This window comes from Dama dama, chromosome 4 (genome assembly GCF_033118175.1).
Source record: "Dama dama isolate Ldn47 chromosome 4, ASM3311817v1, whole genome shotgun sequence".
NCBI lineage: Eukaryota > Metazoa > Chordata > Mammalia > Artiodactyla > Cervidae > Dama > Dama dama.
In genome coordinates this window covers 19,889,135-19,907,208 of record NC_083684.1, presented here as the reverse complement: position 1 = coordinate 19,907,208, position 18,074 = coordinate 19,889,135, and the positions used below count along the sequence as shown (strand labels likewise).

Genomic DNA, 18,074 nt, shown 5'->3' with positions numbered 1-18,074 from the left:
TTCTAAATAAGACACAGTGGTCTTATTTAGATATTCCTCGGTCCCATTTCCTGTTAATTTGAACAACTCAGAATAACTAATAAAAATAGGGATTGTCAAAATAAGTTTAAAGTGCTTCATGGTTTTTTAAAAAAATACTTTTTGAAAAGAAAACAGAATATATAAAAATCTAATAAGGAAATATTAAAGACCAACCCAAGTTCTACAAATGCTTCCTCTAACAGGCATAAAACTCAATGAACACAAACTTAATGTAAGAACACAAAAGTCAGTGCTCTCCTCTTCACAGAACTGTGACAGACACAGACAACCAGGTCATCTGTGCTGAGCTGCTTCGACTTCTTCAGGAATAGTCATTATTCATTATGGTAGTTGAAAGAATAAAAATAGTTTCTGGGCTGCTTCTTTATTATAAATGACAGACTTGAAACCAGTGGTTTGTGTAACTTTTCGGTTTCAGGATCCCAGAGTCTCTGTAATGACTATATTTATTGATATTAAAACTGAGAAAATTTAAAGACATAAAATATAACATATATAATTTATGTTAACAATATTTGTTAACATAAAGGTTTTATGAACATACATTGAGAAAAATTAGCCTGCTCTGGGGGTGGCTCAGGGGAGGAGGTGCAGCCGCTGGGAGACCCTGAGGCCTCTCCCGACGCTGCGTGTCCTCTGAGGCTTTGGCCAGCAACTCCCCCAGCCCTGCCACTGACCTTCTCTGACTCCCAGGCAGGTCCACCTTGAACTGTGAATGGCTTTCTACCCAGGTAGGATTTTGTGACATCACACAACGTTAGCTTGGAAAAGTCATCAAATCCTGCAAAGCTGTCAAGTTTCCTAACACTCTGATTTTTCACTTGAGAGGCTGACCTTATCAGCAGCCACTGTCCTGGCTTTCTGGGTGTCCTGGAGGCAACAGGACTGGGCTCATGGCCACACCTGGCATGCCCTCCCTGGAGGCACCCCTCACACCTCAAGGGCAGCAAAGGAGCTCCGTGAGTGCTTGCAGTTTTGTTAGAAAAGCAAAAAGACACACATTGAGGGGCTGTGGTGGGGCGAAGGAAATATTCTACCCCTGGACTTTGGTGCTGGCTGCACAACTTGCTAAACTAATAAGAATCATTAAACTGGACACTTAACATAGGTGGATTTTATGACAGGGCAATTATACCTTGATAAATTTATTTATGAAAAGACCTAAACTCAAACTAATCATGGACGTTGTTTCACAGCATGTTGCAGCAGGTGGCCCCTGCCGAGTGGTGCATTCAGTCTCGCTAAGGCACTGACTTCAGGGGCCCCTAGGTCGCAAGAACATACCTGGAGACCTCCTGCCTTAAACACCAGAGGATGCAGGGATTAAAAAATGGGCAGTAAGCACTTCTCCAAAGAATATTCACAAATGGCCAAAAAGCACTTGAAGAGATGCTCCACATCACTAATCAGAGGGAAATGCAAATCAGAACCCACAGGAGACACCACCCCACACCCATGATGACAGTCACTATTGCAAAACCAGAAAATGGGCATCCACAAGGAAAGAGCTTAAACCCCAGCCGACGTGGTGGGATGCGAAACGGTAGACCACATGGACAATTGTAGGGCAGTTTCTAAAACTTTAAAGACATAAGTACCACACGACCAGGCCATCCCACTTCTGGGTGTATACTCAAAAGATTGGAGAGGAGGGTGTCAAAGAGACATCTGCACACCCATCTTCCCAGCAGCATTATCACAACAGGTCAAGCAAGGAAGCAACTGAGACGCCCACTGACGGGCGACGGGCAAGCACAGTGTGATCTGCCCCGCAGCGGACTGTCACTCCATCCTGAAGAGGAAGGCAATCCTGACACTGCCACAGCGTGGATGAACCTTGAGGACACTGTGCTGAGTGAAATGAGCCCCTCACAAAAGGATGAGACTGCACTTCTGTTAGGCACACGGGGTACTCAACTTCATGGAGGTGAGGTGGGCAGAGGTGGAGGGCTGGGAGCTCCTGTCTAACACAGACAGTTTCAGGTTTCCATAATGAAAGGAGCTCTGGAGGCCCATGGGGGTGATGGCCACAATGAAGGCCAATGAAATGGACACTTAACAACAGTTAAGATGGTAAATTTTATGTTGTTTTTTACCACAATTTTAACAAGAGGAAGAAAGTGTGTGTGTGTTGGGTGGGGGGGCAGGCGCAGGAAGGAGCAGACACAGGAGGCCTGGTCTGCAGAACAGGCTTGGTGCTACTGACAGCCAAGTAATCAAAGACCCAGGAGCAGGACAATTTAAAGAAAATGCTATTTATGCCTTTGTGGACAGAACTTCAAGTTTTGATGACTCAACCTAAGTAGGTGAGAGGTGAAAATATACCATAAACAAAGTACTGGCGCTTTAAAATGTTTCAACTTGTATTTCTAAGTACATTGTTGTTGTCATTGGTTACAAAGATCAATGCTTCCATCTGGGCAACTTAACAATTAATCTGCAGATCACAACTTGTAATAGAAATATAGCTAACAAACACTGTTTAAGTATTTTCAAATTAAGATATAATTCACATACTGTAAAATACCCCTATTTAAAGGGCACCATTCAGTGGGTTTTAGTATGTTCACAAAGTTGTGCAACCATTGCTACTACATAAGTCTAGGACATTCCACCTCCCAAAAATGAAACCCTGTACTCAATGGCTGCCCCTCCTGCTCTGGCCTGGACAATAACCAGCCCATTTTCTGTCTCTATGGATCTGTCCACCCTGGACAGTTCCCATAAGTGGAATCATACAATATGGGCTGTTAGTGACCAGCAGTGTCCTCAGGTTCATCCATACTGCTTTTATTATTCCCTGGTATGGACGGACCACATCCTGTTTATCCCCTCACGAGCCGATGGGCACTGGGGCTGTTTCTACCTTCTGTCTGTTGTGACCATGCTGCTGTGAACACTTGTGTACAGGTCTCCGTGCGGCTCAGGACACACCGGGGGGGAGTGGCTGGCTTAGCTGCAGCCCTCTCCACCACACACTCTGAGCAGGCTGCGCCCAGGGTGTAAGCAAGGTTCTGTTTCTCCACATCCTCCCCAGACACAGCAAACTTCATTGTATTTTAGTGACTCTTGCTATTGGAGAGAACCAAAATGCATCCATCTCAGCTTATAATCTTTTAAACTGCATACAAGCAAAAACGTTTACACCCAAAATCTTTTTCCTAAGGAAAGGTAAGAGGTATGTCCCAGAACACCCAAAGATCTATCACATTATTCTGTAGAATGAACAGAATATCGGGGGAAGGGAAACTATAAATTAAACAGTATACTTCTGAAACAAGTTACTGAATGTGCCCAATTAAACTACAAAAAACGCTGCTTACCAGTAGCTTCTGACTTCTCTACCAAGAAAGGCCTGACACGTTGTGCTGGTGGGCGGTGTCACTCCCTGAAACCCCACCCGGGTGCTCAGTGGGATCTGAGGCACCTCCCCTGCTGTGCTATGACCGCCCCCTCCACCCCCCCTGCTGCAGACGTCCTTGGAGAGGGCACCCCCTCCAGCACCCCCCAGTGCTTCTCTGTGTACGGCCACCAGCTTCGTCTTGTAGTGTGTGCGCTTCTGCAGCTAAATTCTGGCAAGTCCTTCAGCAGTGAGACACCACGCACCTGGCCGGAGCCTCTGTGCCCTCACAGATGGGTGCTGCAGCCTCCCGCCCTGCTGCCCCGGGGCCTCCGGCAGGTCCTGACTGTGGCCAGACTCCTAACCACAGGGTCTGTGCACAGTGCTAACTGGAAATGATCGCAGCACGTGTGTGTGCATGCACGCGTGTTGGGCTCCACTGATTTACTCCAGAAATTCCAGAGACAGACTGAAGTCTTTATGGCAAGGAAGTCTTTGGCTTAAGTTTAAGTTTTCTGAAATACTGACACTTCAAATACCACAGGCTTTGAGAAGCTGTAAGCATTTACTTTCTAGAAGGTGCTGCGTATTCATCTGCATCCTTAGGGCGGCTATGCTATCCAGGGAACGGCGCATGTGGCCGCACAGAGGAGCCATTGCGCAGCAGCAACGAGCAGCACAGAAACAGCACAGCCAAGAGGACGCGCCCCCAGGACGTGCTGACCAGGGCCCCGAGCGTTCCCAGGCGCTTGCATCCTTGGTTCACCTCAGTATGAGGGACGGGCTTGTTCACGGCCACTCATAGGACGGGGCTCCACCACCGCCCCCTGCCCCCCCGCCGCCCCCCGTGCAGGCAGCACGCGGCCCCTGCGAGCCCGTCACGGCCGCGTCCTGCCCTCAGAGCCTCCCCCTACCCCTGGCATCACGGCAGGATTCTGGATCCAGAAGAAAGGAGTCTGGCCTCCGGAGCAGGGGGACTGTGCGGTACTAGAGAGATGAATATCGTATATTTTGTACCTTTAACCTGGCCTCTGAATGGTATGGAATTTGATATTGGTGGAGGAGTGGACAATGGTGTCACAACATCTGGAAAAGAAGTACAGGAAGCTCTCGTGAACGTTAGGCTGCACGGGTGGGCCGGCTCAGTGCGCGAGGCGTCTGGGGTCACAGCAAGCCCGGGCAGGAGAAGACCTTCCTCCGGTGCAAGGGGCCGCTCCATCACAGACACGCCAGACGGCGCTGTTCCGGAGCAGCCCCGACACATGCACCCTGGGCTTGAGAGCCCCTTGTCACACCTTCTCTGTCACAGCCACTCAACTCACTCCGTCCGCTTTGCAGGAGGGAGGGGCCTTGCTGCCTTCAGAGGCCGACCCTTCTACAGGCTCCTTTCCAGCCTCTGACGCCTGGTAATAAGTGGGAATTCTTACAGAGTTGGGAAATGTCACAGCTGGGGCAAGTGGCCTTAGAAAAGTGACCACTCAGACAAGCAGTGATGCTGTCTACAGTGGAGACACGGGTCTGTGCTGGGTGAATGGGCTGGAGCCTAGGGTGAAACAAGCAGGCTGGCTGCCCTCCGAGCAAGGCACGAGAGTGACCAGGAAAGGCCCACAGCTGAGAGCGAAGCTCTGCCGATGCCACCGCCACAGATGGTCACTGCGGCCCTGAGGACAGCCCTGCCCAGGCCCAGGGCTGAACCACCACCTCTGTCCCGGGAACAACTGAGATCACACCAACGGGCCACGCAGAGGCCCCTCACGCAGACAATTACCTTTCATGAAGAATCGGCAGGTAGGACGAGGCCTCACCTTCCTGTCACTGGGGTCCTTCACCTCACCCTCCTCCAGGTCATCGTCCTGAAACAGAAAGAGTCACTTGAAGAGAGACTCACCTGAATGAGGTGATGAGGTGGGAGGGACGCCTACCAACGCGCACGGCACTCCCTAAACCAGACAGGGTACGGCCATGCGACTCACGGAGCCACGTTCATACATGCTTCCAAACCTGAGACTCCCACAATCGGGCTATGCGGATGATCGAAGCTCACCCACAGACTGCAGCGTCACAGCGATCACCAAGAAACAACGTTCTGTGATGTATGTGACATGCAACACAAGCCAGGCTGTCATCATAGTTCTGTTAATTAGCAATTCTGGGCAGGAAATGGCCACACTTCAGGTTTTTAATATTTTTTGCACTTAAAATTTACAGGAAAAAATATTTTATGTCCTTTAAACTAGGCACTTTCTCTAATTTACAAGTCTAGGGCCAAGGAGGAGGGAATTTAGGCGACTCAGGTCAGTGAGCGGATCCACTTCAGCTTAGACCTGGGCCTTCTCTTCCTGTTCTGGCCCAGAGTTCCCCACCTTGGGTTTTATAATGCAGGAGGGTTTCAAGACCACAAGTAGGGGTGGGTCTCTCCTCCAGGGATTTCAGAGAGCAACTTGGACCACTGCTCTGCACCCTCCCCAGCCCCCCACCTGTGCCCTGAGCTGAAACCCCAACCCAGGATGGCCCCTAGCCCAAGCAGGGATCCAGAGCCCTGTAGATGTAGTTAAGATGCTAAGTCCAGGATAGAGCCCCTCCGGGTCTGCAGGCCCCAGCCTGTTCCAGAGCACCCTCGTGTGGTCAACACAAGGGAGCCACAAGCAGGGCAGGGGTCTGGAGACCCTCCTCTCATCTCCTGCAGCAGTGCCCTCGTCCAAATGACTGCCCATCCCACTCAGCCTGGGGACTGCTTCTGGATGGGCACCCACACCCGTGACCCTCCGCATGCTCCCCACAGCTCTGTGACCGCAGTGAGTCCGGCCTGACCACGTTCTCGCCTCTCCTTCCCGGCAGGTAACACAGTCTGAGTCAGAGGCCCCACAGCCCCCCACCACGGACAGGGCCCCAGCCGCCGAGGCTGCTGACCAGATGGTGCCATCCGCTTTTCACTTGCTGCTGCTCCAAGAGCAGCATCGGACTCACCGTAAACAGCCTTCATTGAGTGAAGAAACACTGGAGACAAACCCTGGACTTAAGGTGACTTATTCCAAAGTGTAAATATTTGTAAAATTTCTGCCTTAAAAACACCAAGTTATTAAGAAGTATTTTGTAAAAAAAAAAAAAAAAAAAGAACAGGTGCCTGAGAGCTCTCTCTCTTAAGAGAGCCAGCAAAATGATTTCTTTCAGAGAAAGTAACAAGTGTTTTTTAAAGGTCTTGATAATTTATTCACCTAATAACTGAAAGTTTGCACCCTGTGAACAATATCATCCCCTGGCCCCCCCCACCCCGGTCTCCCAGCCCTGTCCTCCTTCCTGCTTCCTCAGGCGCTGGGTCCTACACCACCACCTCACGTGCAGTCTTGGGCCATACAGATGCTCACACAGAGCAACTGCTTTTAAGAAACCAAGATTCACAAAAAAAAAAAAAGAAAGAAAGAAACCAAGATTCACAGCCAGTGCACTCGATCATGTTACAGATCTGTTTCTGCGGAGATATTACTCTCGATATTCACAAGAGCAATCAGGAGCCAGCTGCCCAGCTCAGCCGCTTCTTAGACGCCAGACAGACGAAAGTGTCAATAAATCACCCAGCAGGAGAATATTCTCAATCGTCAACTAACTGTTCATTTAGCACAATGGCCTCTCGAGTGACGAACACAAGGAGTTCTGAGATCTTATAAAGAGTTTCAAGCAAAAACAACTCAAGAAGGATGTCTCTAAAGTCAGCCCCCCAGTGTTCCCAACACCAGGTCAGGGCTGTAACTGGCAGGAATTCTGGCGGGTGGCCTCTGATCCCGTGACCTAGAACAGAGCCAGCAGAGAGCAGGTGTCCCCAGAAGCAAACTGGTGGTTCTATAAACAGCTAAAAGGGCACCAACAACTAACTCGGGGAGCTTGTGCCAGGCCCCCCTACAGTTTACAAATCTAGGGAGAACCAGGCAGCATGTCTTTGGGGTGAGTATGCATGGGGCATAGGGCATAGGGTGGCCTGGGTTCTCCTCCTGCTACCATGACCGTGGACCTGCCCCCCCCCCCACCTCCACCCGCCACCCCGGCCCCAGCCGTGCCCTCCTCTCCACTCTTCCAGCAGCCAGAGCTTCCACCCGGGCCTCAGGAGACGCACGTGGTGGGCGCTCAGCATCTTGACAGAAACACCCCTCAGAGGCAACACGTCAAATGTGAGCGAGGGGAGCACAGGTGACTTCTACCTTCTCCTTTGTGTGGGTTATTTTCCTTAAAACAACACAAAACCACAAAGCTGGGGTATGGCCTCAACAACAAAAAGAACTCATTTCCAACCCAGCACCTCCCCGGCAACAGCAGATAAGGAAGAAGATGCAGGCTTGCGCCCCAGAGCAGAGGCCCAGGGGCCGCTGGGCCAATCAGAGGATCCTTGAACTTCCGATTCTGCACCTGTATAGTGAGCTAGCAGTTCAGGTCTATAATCCTGCATGCACACCCTTTGAGGCCAGAGTTGATGTTTTGGTTTCCAAATGGTGATGGGGTGTGGAGCAGCACCTGTGAGGGGACCCAGGACCTGTGCACAAAGCAATAAACACAAACCACAAACAGGTTCCAGCATGTCGGGTGCTGGCAGGAAGGCAGCTTGCACCCCAGAGCTTCTGGGCTACTCGGCTAAGCAAGTACAGTGGTCCAGCCCCTACTAGCCAAGCAGAGGGAGGCGGGAGGCCTGACTGAATCCCTTGGGACCAGGTCGCCATGGCTGCTTCTCCGCCTCCCACCAGAGGGCAGTGCTGCGAATGCCCCAGATTTCTAAGCCCCTAAATCCTTTGGTAGAAAATACTATGTGTCCAGACATGAAAGGAGCAGGCAGATGTGAACATGAGAAGACAAAGCCCACATGTAAAGAAAAGGCTTCCGAGGTATATTCATCCCTGGCTGGGCCAAGAGCCATCACTTCTGCCCAAGGAGCTGTGTGGACAGTCCACTTGGTGTGCGGGCCCAGTCCCGCCGTCTCTGAGCAGCCACCCTATCAGTGCGATAGTCACTGACGAAAGGAGGGAGGGAACAGAATACTCTGCCCCTTCCCAAGTGGATGGGATGCTCCAGGTACCAAAGTTTCGTTAACCAGACAACATGGGAGACATAAAAACAGAACCAAGTCACAAAGCGGAGGAGACGATGGAGGGCCAAAGATGGAAGGACTGGAGTCTGCAAAGGCAAGTCACAGACTCTCGAGGGAGGAGGCTCTGTGTAGGACCATGCAAGGCACACATGGCCGCTCGCGCCATTTGGCTGTCTGAGCTGCCGGCACAGGTGAGACCGCTGACTAAGTCAAGTTCACCCATGCTTCAGCTGTCACTTGGCGGGGACCCTCGGCCCCCTCCACAAATAAGCTAGACGCTATAAATAGCTGGCCCACAATCCTGTTTGCAAAATCCTCTCCCACTGCAACAGGGAAGTGGCACTTCCAGAAGGGCACTGGTATCTGAAGGTAGCTCACCAAAACACGTGCAAGTCATTCAAGGCCTGAGTTATAAACCACCTGGTTCAAACAGAAGAAGGTTCATTGTACATCAAAGGTTCATTGTACAAACTGATGTCACTACCAAGGAAACCACCAAGAAAGTGGAAAAGCTGGGGAGAGGGGGCCTGCCTCCCTCCAAACCAGCTGATCTGTCCCAGTGACCCAAAGCCTACAAGGGAAAAAAGCAGGTCAGTGTACTCCAACAGAGAAAAGCACTTCTCAGTTAAAAGAAGGGTAAATCACTTGTGTTCTTGGAAGTAAGGGTGCTAAAGAGCAACAGGAACACACACACTGACGACCCAGTCAGTTCAGACTGGAATCACAGCAAAGGCACCAAGCCTGACGCGACAGTCAGGGGCAGAGCCCACAGAAAGGGCGTAACATCTAAGCAAGTGATCAAAGAATGGGGAGGAGCCTGGAATGCAGGCATCTGGGCACAAGTGAACCAGAGGGGCTCCCACGAGACGAGGGTCCGAGTCTCCACTCATAGCGCCCACCCCTGTCCAGGCCTGCCTGTCTGGAGGGGCGACAGGCTCTGCTCCACCCGGTCACATGCCCCCGTGTCACAAAGAGCCCAGCAGCACACTGCAGGGCCCGTGGGGATGCATGTGGACAGACATGCCACCCTGTGGCTGAATGAAGCTGGGCCTGGGGCCAGCGGGGCTCTGGGGCCCTCTTGAGAGGCCAGGCAGGCACAAGCCAAACCAAACAACCATCTAGGGTCAAGTGGGCAAGAAAGTCAAACTCGATTTCTACTTCTCATGCTGTTTCTGAAGAAACCAGCTATCTCCAAACAACAGGTGTTTTCCTGGGCCAGCTCAGGTCAACGTCACGTCCTAGGCCACCACATCTAACTCAGTGCAGTGGTAGAGCCCCCAGGACCTGGGGGGAGATATCTGACCGCATGTGAGCATGGAAAAGCTGAGAAGTCAATGAACTTCCCCTGCGGACTATTCACAGCTGAAGCAAGAAGAGCTTGCACCTAGTCCTTTCTTAATGGGGGAGGACTGCCCAGACCCACCGGCTGCACATCCCATCACTAGGAGCCCCACGTCCTATGGGCAAGACACTGACTTAGCTTTTCTTTTTGTAAACTGAGAGACCAAACTCATGGGCAACCTCAATCAATGATTTCGTTTTCTGCCCCAAATGTCATCCAAACTGATTAACTGGAGTCTCGTGGCATCTCTTTTTCCTCTGGCAACCCTCTGGTTGAGAAGAAATTTCCTAATTGCAAGGGAAGCACAGCTGGCAGAACCTAAGAATGCTCACAGACAACGTCCCGACAGCACCCCTGTAAGTAAGTATAATACTAACAAGCAGTGGCTATTAGCTTAGGAGACCATCTGCTACGTTTAGTTGTGAGAAGACAAAAGATCTAAAATTCTAAGCTTGTAACTACACACATGAGCCTGTAACGCCTCACAAAGTTCTGTTCTCGTGAAGTTCAAGAAGCAACACCAGGCACAACCATGGCCCCAAGACATGGCATACGTACTAGCTGCTGGAGAAGCCAGTGTGTCAGGCAAATCCAGCTCACATACTTAACCAACAACCCCCTCCGCTCAGCAACCTAGAGCATTTCTGAGAGCTATTCCTCACACCTCTCACTTCAGTGCCTCTCCCATGAGCAGAATCTCCTTCCTGGGATATTAAAACTCCTGTCAATCTGTTCTGTCCCTCTCTCTCCTCCTTTGAGTAAAAGCATTTCTCAGCAGGACTTCAAATTCTTCCCTCCTCAAAATTCAACCTCTTAAAAGATGGTGATGGAAATTCTCTCATCAGATTATCTGTCATAAAAACCCAACTGCTCACAACTAAAACGATTATTACCAGATACCTTCTCCTCAACCTGAAAGGCCAGATTAATATAAATAAAGTTAAAAGAATGTGATGGTCAAAAGTCAAAGTGCTCTGACAACACAATCCCATTTTCTGCAGTCCCAAGGAGACACTTGCAAAGAAGCATGGCCTAGTGGAGACCCTCAGCAGAGGACAAAGAGAAAAATGGCCAAAATAATGGACAAAACTGGAAGGAAGTTTCCTCAGTCTCAAGAATCTAACAGGAACTGAAATCCACAATGGTTCTAGTTGAACACTAACTCAAACAGTACTTAAAGACAGAAAAAAAAAAAAAGGGCAGAAAATGACCTCTTAAAAAAAAAAAATCCACAATTTTAACACGATCCAACCAACAGCACCAGACAGATGAGTGAGGGTCTGTGGAACTTCCGCCGGCTGCCGACTCCAGGCCAGGCCAGTCTCCATGCCTCCAGTGTCCCCTCACCACCACGGCAACGGCCCCAGCTCTGGCCCCCCACTCCCTCCTCGGGGCGCCCACCGGGCCTACTCACATCGATCTCCCCGTCGTCGATCTCCCCGTCATCATCCTCTTTCCTCTTCTCCTTGGCAGCCTCTGGGGGCTCCTTGTCCTCCACGGCACGGCCCCCCACCTTTCCCTCCTCCCCAGGAGCCCCTTCTCCGCGCTCCTCGTCATCCTCGGGCCCGGCCTTCTCAGCGTCGTCCTCCTGAGCACCAGGGGCCGGCTCCTCGGGCACCTCCTCATCGTAATCTAGCTCGTGCTCATCCAGGTCCCTGGTGACCGACGAAGCCTCGTCCCTCAGGTCGCTGGCATGGTCCCCCTCGGCTCGTGGGGGGCTGGCCGGGCCCCTGCTCAGCTCCTGAGCCTCAGAGTCCCGGTCGTCCTCATCGGAACGACTCTCCTCATCCTCCTGGCTCAGTCCTGGGGCCACACTCTCCTCATCCTCCAAGTCAGAAGCCCTCCCACCCACCGCGTCCAGATCCTGTTCAGACCCGCTTTCCCTCAGGATGTCATCGTCCGAGAGCCCCTGCTGCTCTTCTTCGTCCTCCGGAGAGCGAGGGTCCCGGTCAGGGCTCTCGGCCACATCCATCAGTACCCACGGTTCTGCAAAAGAAAGAGAACACACTCAGAGCATCCAGCAGAAGGGCCAGTCAGTCCCGTGCGGCTCTCCTAGCCCCAGGAGGGCTCCTGATCTGCAGGAGGGCTCAGCACCCATGGCTGCCCAGCTCCTCCACATCTCAGACTGTGCTCTGTAGACCAGCGGCACCAGGCACCACAGCCCAGGCCTCCATGGGGCCAGGCCAGGCTCACTGACCTGGGCGTCAGGAGCCCCACACCCAGAACCACTGGGGGGCAAGAGCCCCCGCATACCCCCCTCCTTCCAGGGCAACCCAAGCTTATCAGCCAGTGAGCAGGAAGATGGGCACCACAAGCAACAGCTTTTTGGGTTCTTAAAGTAATTTCTTTTGAAATTCAGGAGGATGTGCATTAGGAACACCGTGGCAACACAGAAGGCAACATGCCTGACCACTGTCTGGAGCCCCCTACAGGGTCTGGAACACAAGCCCGATTGCCTCAGACAGTCCCCAGGATGCAGGCTGTCTCCACTCCTGCATACGTCTCTCCAGGCCTGGCCCTGACCACCAAGTCACAATCACTGGGGGTGATCCTTAAACCGCAGGCCCTTCTGGAGCCACCAAAGGACGCCAGAAGGCCTCCATGCACCCTGATTCTCAAGAAGTACCTTCCCAGGATGGGCATGCTGCAGGAAACAACTCTGGCAGAAAATCGTACATGTTTAAGTAGTTTCGAATATAAAAACATTGACTGTCATCCTAGAAGATTTCTATTTTTACTAACTAGATTTAATTATAAAGTGACTATTTCCTGGTTTTCCCACCCTAATGTGCAAAGACAGAAAATTGTCCCCATTGTTCTAAACGCAGGTTGCATAAACTGGGCTGAGAGAGTGTGTGTGTGCATGTGTGTGTGAAATCAACACCAAATAGCCAACCAACACCACACAAGCCTACAAGCGAACACTGACCATCCACCAGGCCAGAGGTCACCATCAAGCTGGTGTGAAAGAGCAGGAACAGTGAAAGGTTTAATGTTCACCTGAGTCTTCAAGGTTTTCTATTTAAAACAATGTATGCCACAGTCATGTCACGTGATACCTTGATGAAACCTGAAAACACACATAACCGTATTTGCATAATTATATAAAATTACTTATGCATTTATATGTAACTAAAAATTTAAAATATATCTTTTAAATGTACACTTTCAAAATGAGAACCTGTGTTTAAAGATGCACATATCAAGAATTGGTATCTGAACCCATAGTTAAAAAACTTTTTTTGCTGATAATGGAAATTATTAAAATTCAGCAAACATAAGGACAAATCACTTCAAAGTCATCACCTTATAAATAGTCAGCAGTAAAAGGAATTTACAAACCAATCCATTCAAAGTGACTTAAAAGTAGACAGTTTGGAAAATGACTCACTTTGCGGCCTTCTAATGACACTGTCCAGAGGTAGGCCTACTGAAGAAACTATTAATATTAAAGTCAGTCCTAAAGTGCTGTATTTTGCTGCCTCCCTGCACAGGGCAGAGCCTGTCACCACACACATTCCTCTGGCAGCCCAGGGCAACCAGCAAGGTGAGAAAGCTACCAAGACAGGGCCCACATCCTCGCCTCCTCCAGACAGCGCTGGGCGTACTGCAACCGGTCAGGGGCCAGTGGCAAACCAGCAGCCTCTCGCCCCACCTTAGCTGATGATATCAGTGAAATGTGTGAGATTTCCCTTGGTGTACAATGTCCTATGCCTACCTTTGTACAGCTTTTACTACACTGTGCGTAAGAAACCTCTCCATAGAGAGGCAGGGACTTTCACTCCCCACTTGCTCAGGGTGGCCCCTGGGACCCTGAAGGCAAGGCAGTCACATACAACTGTCACTGAGCCTCAAATTCCGATTATCACATCGTACAGTCTAATGGCAACCTTGGGAACCAAGTTGCCTCTGAAATTAATCAGCTAGTAACCAAAATTAAGTGTCCTCTTAAACTAGCTTAAAATCCACACAACTGCTACTTGAGCCTTGCAACATACTATCCTGTTCACTGTTCCTGGCACCAAGGCTGCCTGCAAGTAACATGATAATAGCCCCTTCCTGGGGCCCAGGTGCCAAAAGGTTCCATTGTCATGATTAGGTCCAAACAAACTGCTCTGTGCATTTTGGCAAACTTGGATTTAAATCCCAGGGTAAGAAATGGAAGAAAAAGAGCTCCTAGCTTCAAATATACAAACTCAAGCAAGTGGACCGTGTCTTTCTGGGACATGGGGATCAGTGTGGGCTTCTGAGTCAGAACCCGAATCCTCGCTCCACTGCCTCCTGGCCTTAGGGTCCTGGACAAATTATGTAAACTTGCCAGACTCCAGTTTCTTTATCTGAAATATGGGAAAACAGCATCCACTCTAGAAGTCACTGCAGCAGCGAGATGAGACAAGGCTGATGGCTTCCAACACCCGTGTCCCACTCCCCATGAGACTGCCCAGGGGCCAGTCACCCAACACACACCAGAGAACGGACTCAGTACGATCACGTCTTTACAACAACTATGCAGCGAAATCAACAGCCACCCTACCTGCGGCAAGACTACTACTCTGCCAGTCACTGGGTCTAGTCCCTCACATCGACCTTTTAGACAAATGATGTTACCCCTCACAGAGAAGGAAACTGAGGCCACCTGGCCACTGAGTGCAGTCCAAGCTGGAGTCTACTCTGCTGCCCAGTCCCGGAGCCGGCCTGATGCAGAACATCAGTTCCTGCTACCTGCCCTGGGACTAACTGCCACACATCACCATTGTTCTACAGGAAAATGGGACCTGAGCGCCAAATGACTCTACAAATTCTGTTCTGGAATACAGCCCTCACATCGACCAGGGACTTACACTGACCCAGGAGATCTGTCTGTTGTTTTTTTCTCCCTTCTCAAGTTTTGTGCTGATCCATCTAGCTTCCTGCCTGAGCCCTTCTAGAACCCAAAAGACAGGTTTTTACAGAGATGGAAAAGTTACTATATGGTCCACACCGACTATTAGGTAAAGGATAGTGATGATCATATGGAAATTGAACCTGTGACACCACTTATTTTAAAGTGTGTCCCAAGTTTGAAACTCAGGCACTTAAAACTAAATCTAACAAAAGAAACCCCCCAAAGGTGCACACTTCTATACCAACACCACAGGAAACACTGCCTCAAACTAAAATCCCAAGGCTGCTGGATGGTGTGTGGAAAGAAGTCCTCGAAGATCCGTGAATGTGCCCCCAGTTTGTATTATGGAAATCACTTCACCCCCCTCCCCAAGCACAGCGCTATCTTCCCTCCTCTAAAGGGCCATTTTTAGCAAAAGGCCCTTCGTGCACCTGCTTCTATCCAGGTGGACAAGTGCTGTCAGCCTTCCATTGGCGGGGGGCGGGGGGGGGGGGGGTGCAGACATGGATTGCTTTAAGAATCTGAGGAAGGGAATGGCTCCTCTCTCTAGAAAAACCTGGACATAAGCAAGTTATCTCCCATTTCTGGGAGTTCAAAACCTCCTGAGGTCCACCCAGTCCCTAGACCGAGAACTACTGCCCAGAGTATTTTGTGCAGTATTCTACCATGCACCCACACTCACCATGCTATACTACCATTGTCCATTTGCAAAGTCTGTTGGGAGACATCCCCGCTATGAAGGGCATGAGTGGAAGGACTCAGACTCTCCTGGGTCCTCTAAGCTCAGCAAATGGCTACCACACAACTTACTGTCTGAACCTGGGGGCACTGCTGACAACTACCACATGCACGAGTCACAGCCTTCCTAGGCACACCAGGACACACAGTCACCCACAGGCGGCCCTGACATTCTCCTGGGGAAAGGAGACCCACTTTTTCTCTCCCTGTGGAATCTCCTGGGATTTTACAATCTGAGGCTACACCCAGGTGAACAGCTTGCAGAGGAAAACAGACCAAAGAACTGACTTGCTTATCAGAAGCACCCTGAGTGACAACTTGTTGGGCAGGAGGGGAGTACTGCTGGGGGTCAGAATGCGGTTTGTGTTCCAGGCCCACTCTGGGAGAGTTAACTGGCTCTCTGGGCATCAGTGTCCTATTCCGAGATTAACTCAATTTGGCAAATATCTGAGTAAGTGCTGTATGTCAGGAGCCAGGAAAACATGTGGTCTACTGAGTGCACACAGTGAAACACAGGGTCCTCCGGGCACGTCTTCACAACTCCCAGGCTCGCAACTCTTACTTAGTGTGTTCTTCTCACACAATCACCCTATCATCGGGCATTCTTGGCAAAGTTTATAACTCTTTAGGCCTTTGATCCACAAGATAGTGAAACTGCCTGGAAAAGAGAATAACAGTGTCCATCATTGTGTCTCCACAGCGTAGTACACTGGCAGACAGAGACTGATAGATGCTTGTCGAATAAATCACAAAGACTCCTTGGTTGTAAATACCTGTTGCATGCCAGAAAGAAACTTGAAATAAGTGTCTACTTTTTAGAAGACTATTCTGGAACTGAGACACAGAGTGGTGCTGCCTCCTTTTCCAGCGGTCATTCTGGAAGGTTGCACCTTGACTCCAAGGGCACCGCTAAAAGTACAGAACATTTGGGAACTTTTATTTCTGAGAGAACTTTAGAACATGCACAACAATCCCCGGGCACTCTCAGTGGCAGCAAATCTTCCCTCTCTCAAGGTGGGTCAGCAGGAAGCTGTTCAAAAGCCTGGTCTGGTTAAGTGAGGTGAGTTCCCAAGCCAGGTAAGATGATTTTGGGTCAAACATGTGGTGTGACTGTTGAACAAGACTGATTTTTCCCCTATGGCTTGCATATTTACTACCAAAACAGGACTTCTAAAGAGATTCTGGCAAAAGAGCACCAATGAAATACAAGTCTAACTTTCGAGGACAACAATTTTTAATAGAGCTGTCCCTATCTGAATGCCCAAGTTCTGGTACATCTGGTTAAAATTCACGTTCAGAACTTCAGGGATTTACAACATCCAAAGGAAGGATGTCAAGACTGGTGATAGACATCATCCCCAAACCGACTAAGCCTGACACCAAACGACTTCCCAGGGAGGAAGCACTCACCTCGAGAATGATCTGTGAAAAAGGAAAACACCTCCTTTGCTCTTAGGAATGGTTTCACAAAGCTATCTTACCCACCAAAAACCGGAGAGAAATTCTAGCCTCCAGGACACATGTGACTGGTTTCCAGAGCTGGGTGGGTTCCACACTTGTGCTCAGATTGTAACATCATCAGGCAAAGATGCCCCTGCCTGGGAAGCGGGAATTGACCTGGGCCCAGCTTCACCCTGAGAATCCCAACCTCTGCTCTGGGACAGGACCACTCCACAGGCGACACGAAGGAGAAAGGATGAAAGCCACTGCTATGCCCCCAAACGCACTCTTCTTCCATTCTCCCCAAATGGATCTAAAGACTGACCTGCTCTCACAGATGCAGAGCTGAACAGCTCATATAATATGATCAACCACTCTATCTGGCAAACTCAACTATCATAAAGTATTCAGGAAAACTTAAGTTTTAGCAGGAGTAAGGCTGGAAGTTTTTAAGTCTTAGGTACTCCCAGCAATGACCCGGCATCCTATGGGCTCTTAACCAAAGGGGCACAGGGAAGTTTATTCCAAACAGTGGCGTGCGTCTTGGGGCACGGCCAACAGATCCAACCTGTGCCGCCCGGGAAGTCGAGGGAGCAAGTTCCAGGAAGATCCAGAGAGCTCAAAGCTCCCGAAGAGCCTATCCTCAGTCCGGAGGGCGAACTTGCGTGCCTCCTTCCGCACCCCCATCTTTGTGGGCGGAAAGCAGTGCCACGCGAATGTCCCGGAAGAGAAATGACAGCTTCGGGAGATCAACCCCACGACGGAGTGCGGAGGCAGCCGCCAGGCACTCGAGCTTAGGGGGATTCAGGACCCCCGGCCAGCTCGCCCGGACGGAACCTGGGATCGTGCCTAGCTCAGCGTCCTCTTCCCGGGGCCCAAGAGTCACGCTTCGGCCGGGGGCAGCCTGGAGTGCTCCCGGGAGGCAGAAGCGGCGAGGCTCCGGGCCTCGGCTCAATGCCGCCGCCACGCTCCCTGTCCGGCCGCCTCGGCCTCCTTCTCCCGCCGGCTAGGCCTCCCAGCCACCACCACCACTTACCTCAGCTCGAGGGCAGAGAGGGGGCCACGGCTTCGCAGGGGTCGGGACGGCGCGGAGAAGGCGTCTCTCGGCCCTTCCGCTGTTCACAGTCTCCGGCTTCAGGCGCGACGCGGGCGGAACAAACGGGCTCCACTAGCCGCGGGGGCCGGCCATTGTGCGACGTCATCAGGCCGCGACGGT

At 50.8% G+C, this 18,074-nt stretch overlaps 1 protein-coding gene across 2 annotated transcripts in view; it reads right to left on the bottom strand.

The window, feature by feature from the left end:
- The window catches only part of ZC3H18 (zinc finger CCCH-type containing 18), a 42,011-nt gene extending 23,937 nt beyond the window's left edge, over nt 1-18,074 (bottom strand). Inside the window, exons 1-4 of one of the 2 annotated variants that reach the window (XM_061138354.1) lie at nt 17,895-18,074; nt 11,210-11,781; nt 5,151-5,235; nt 4,400-4,468 (exon numbers count right to left, since the gene is read on the bottom strand). In XM_061138354.1, the coding sequence (XP_060994337.1) occupies nt 4,400-4,468; nt 5,151-5,235; nt 11,210-11,767 (712 nt within the window). In that variant the 5' untranslated portion in view covers nt 11,768-11,781; nt 17,895-18,074. The remainder of the gene's footprint in view (nt 1-4,399; nt 4,469-5,150; nt 5,236-11,209; nt 11,782-17,894) is intronic. The other variant, XM_061138355.1, reaches the window with a different exon arrangement.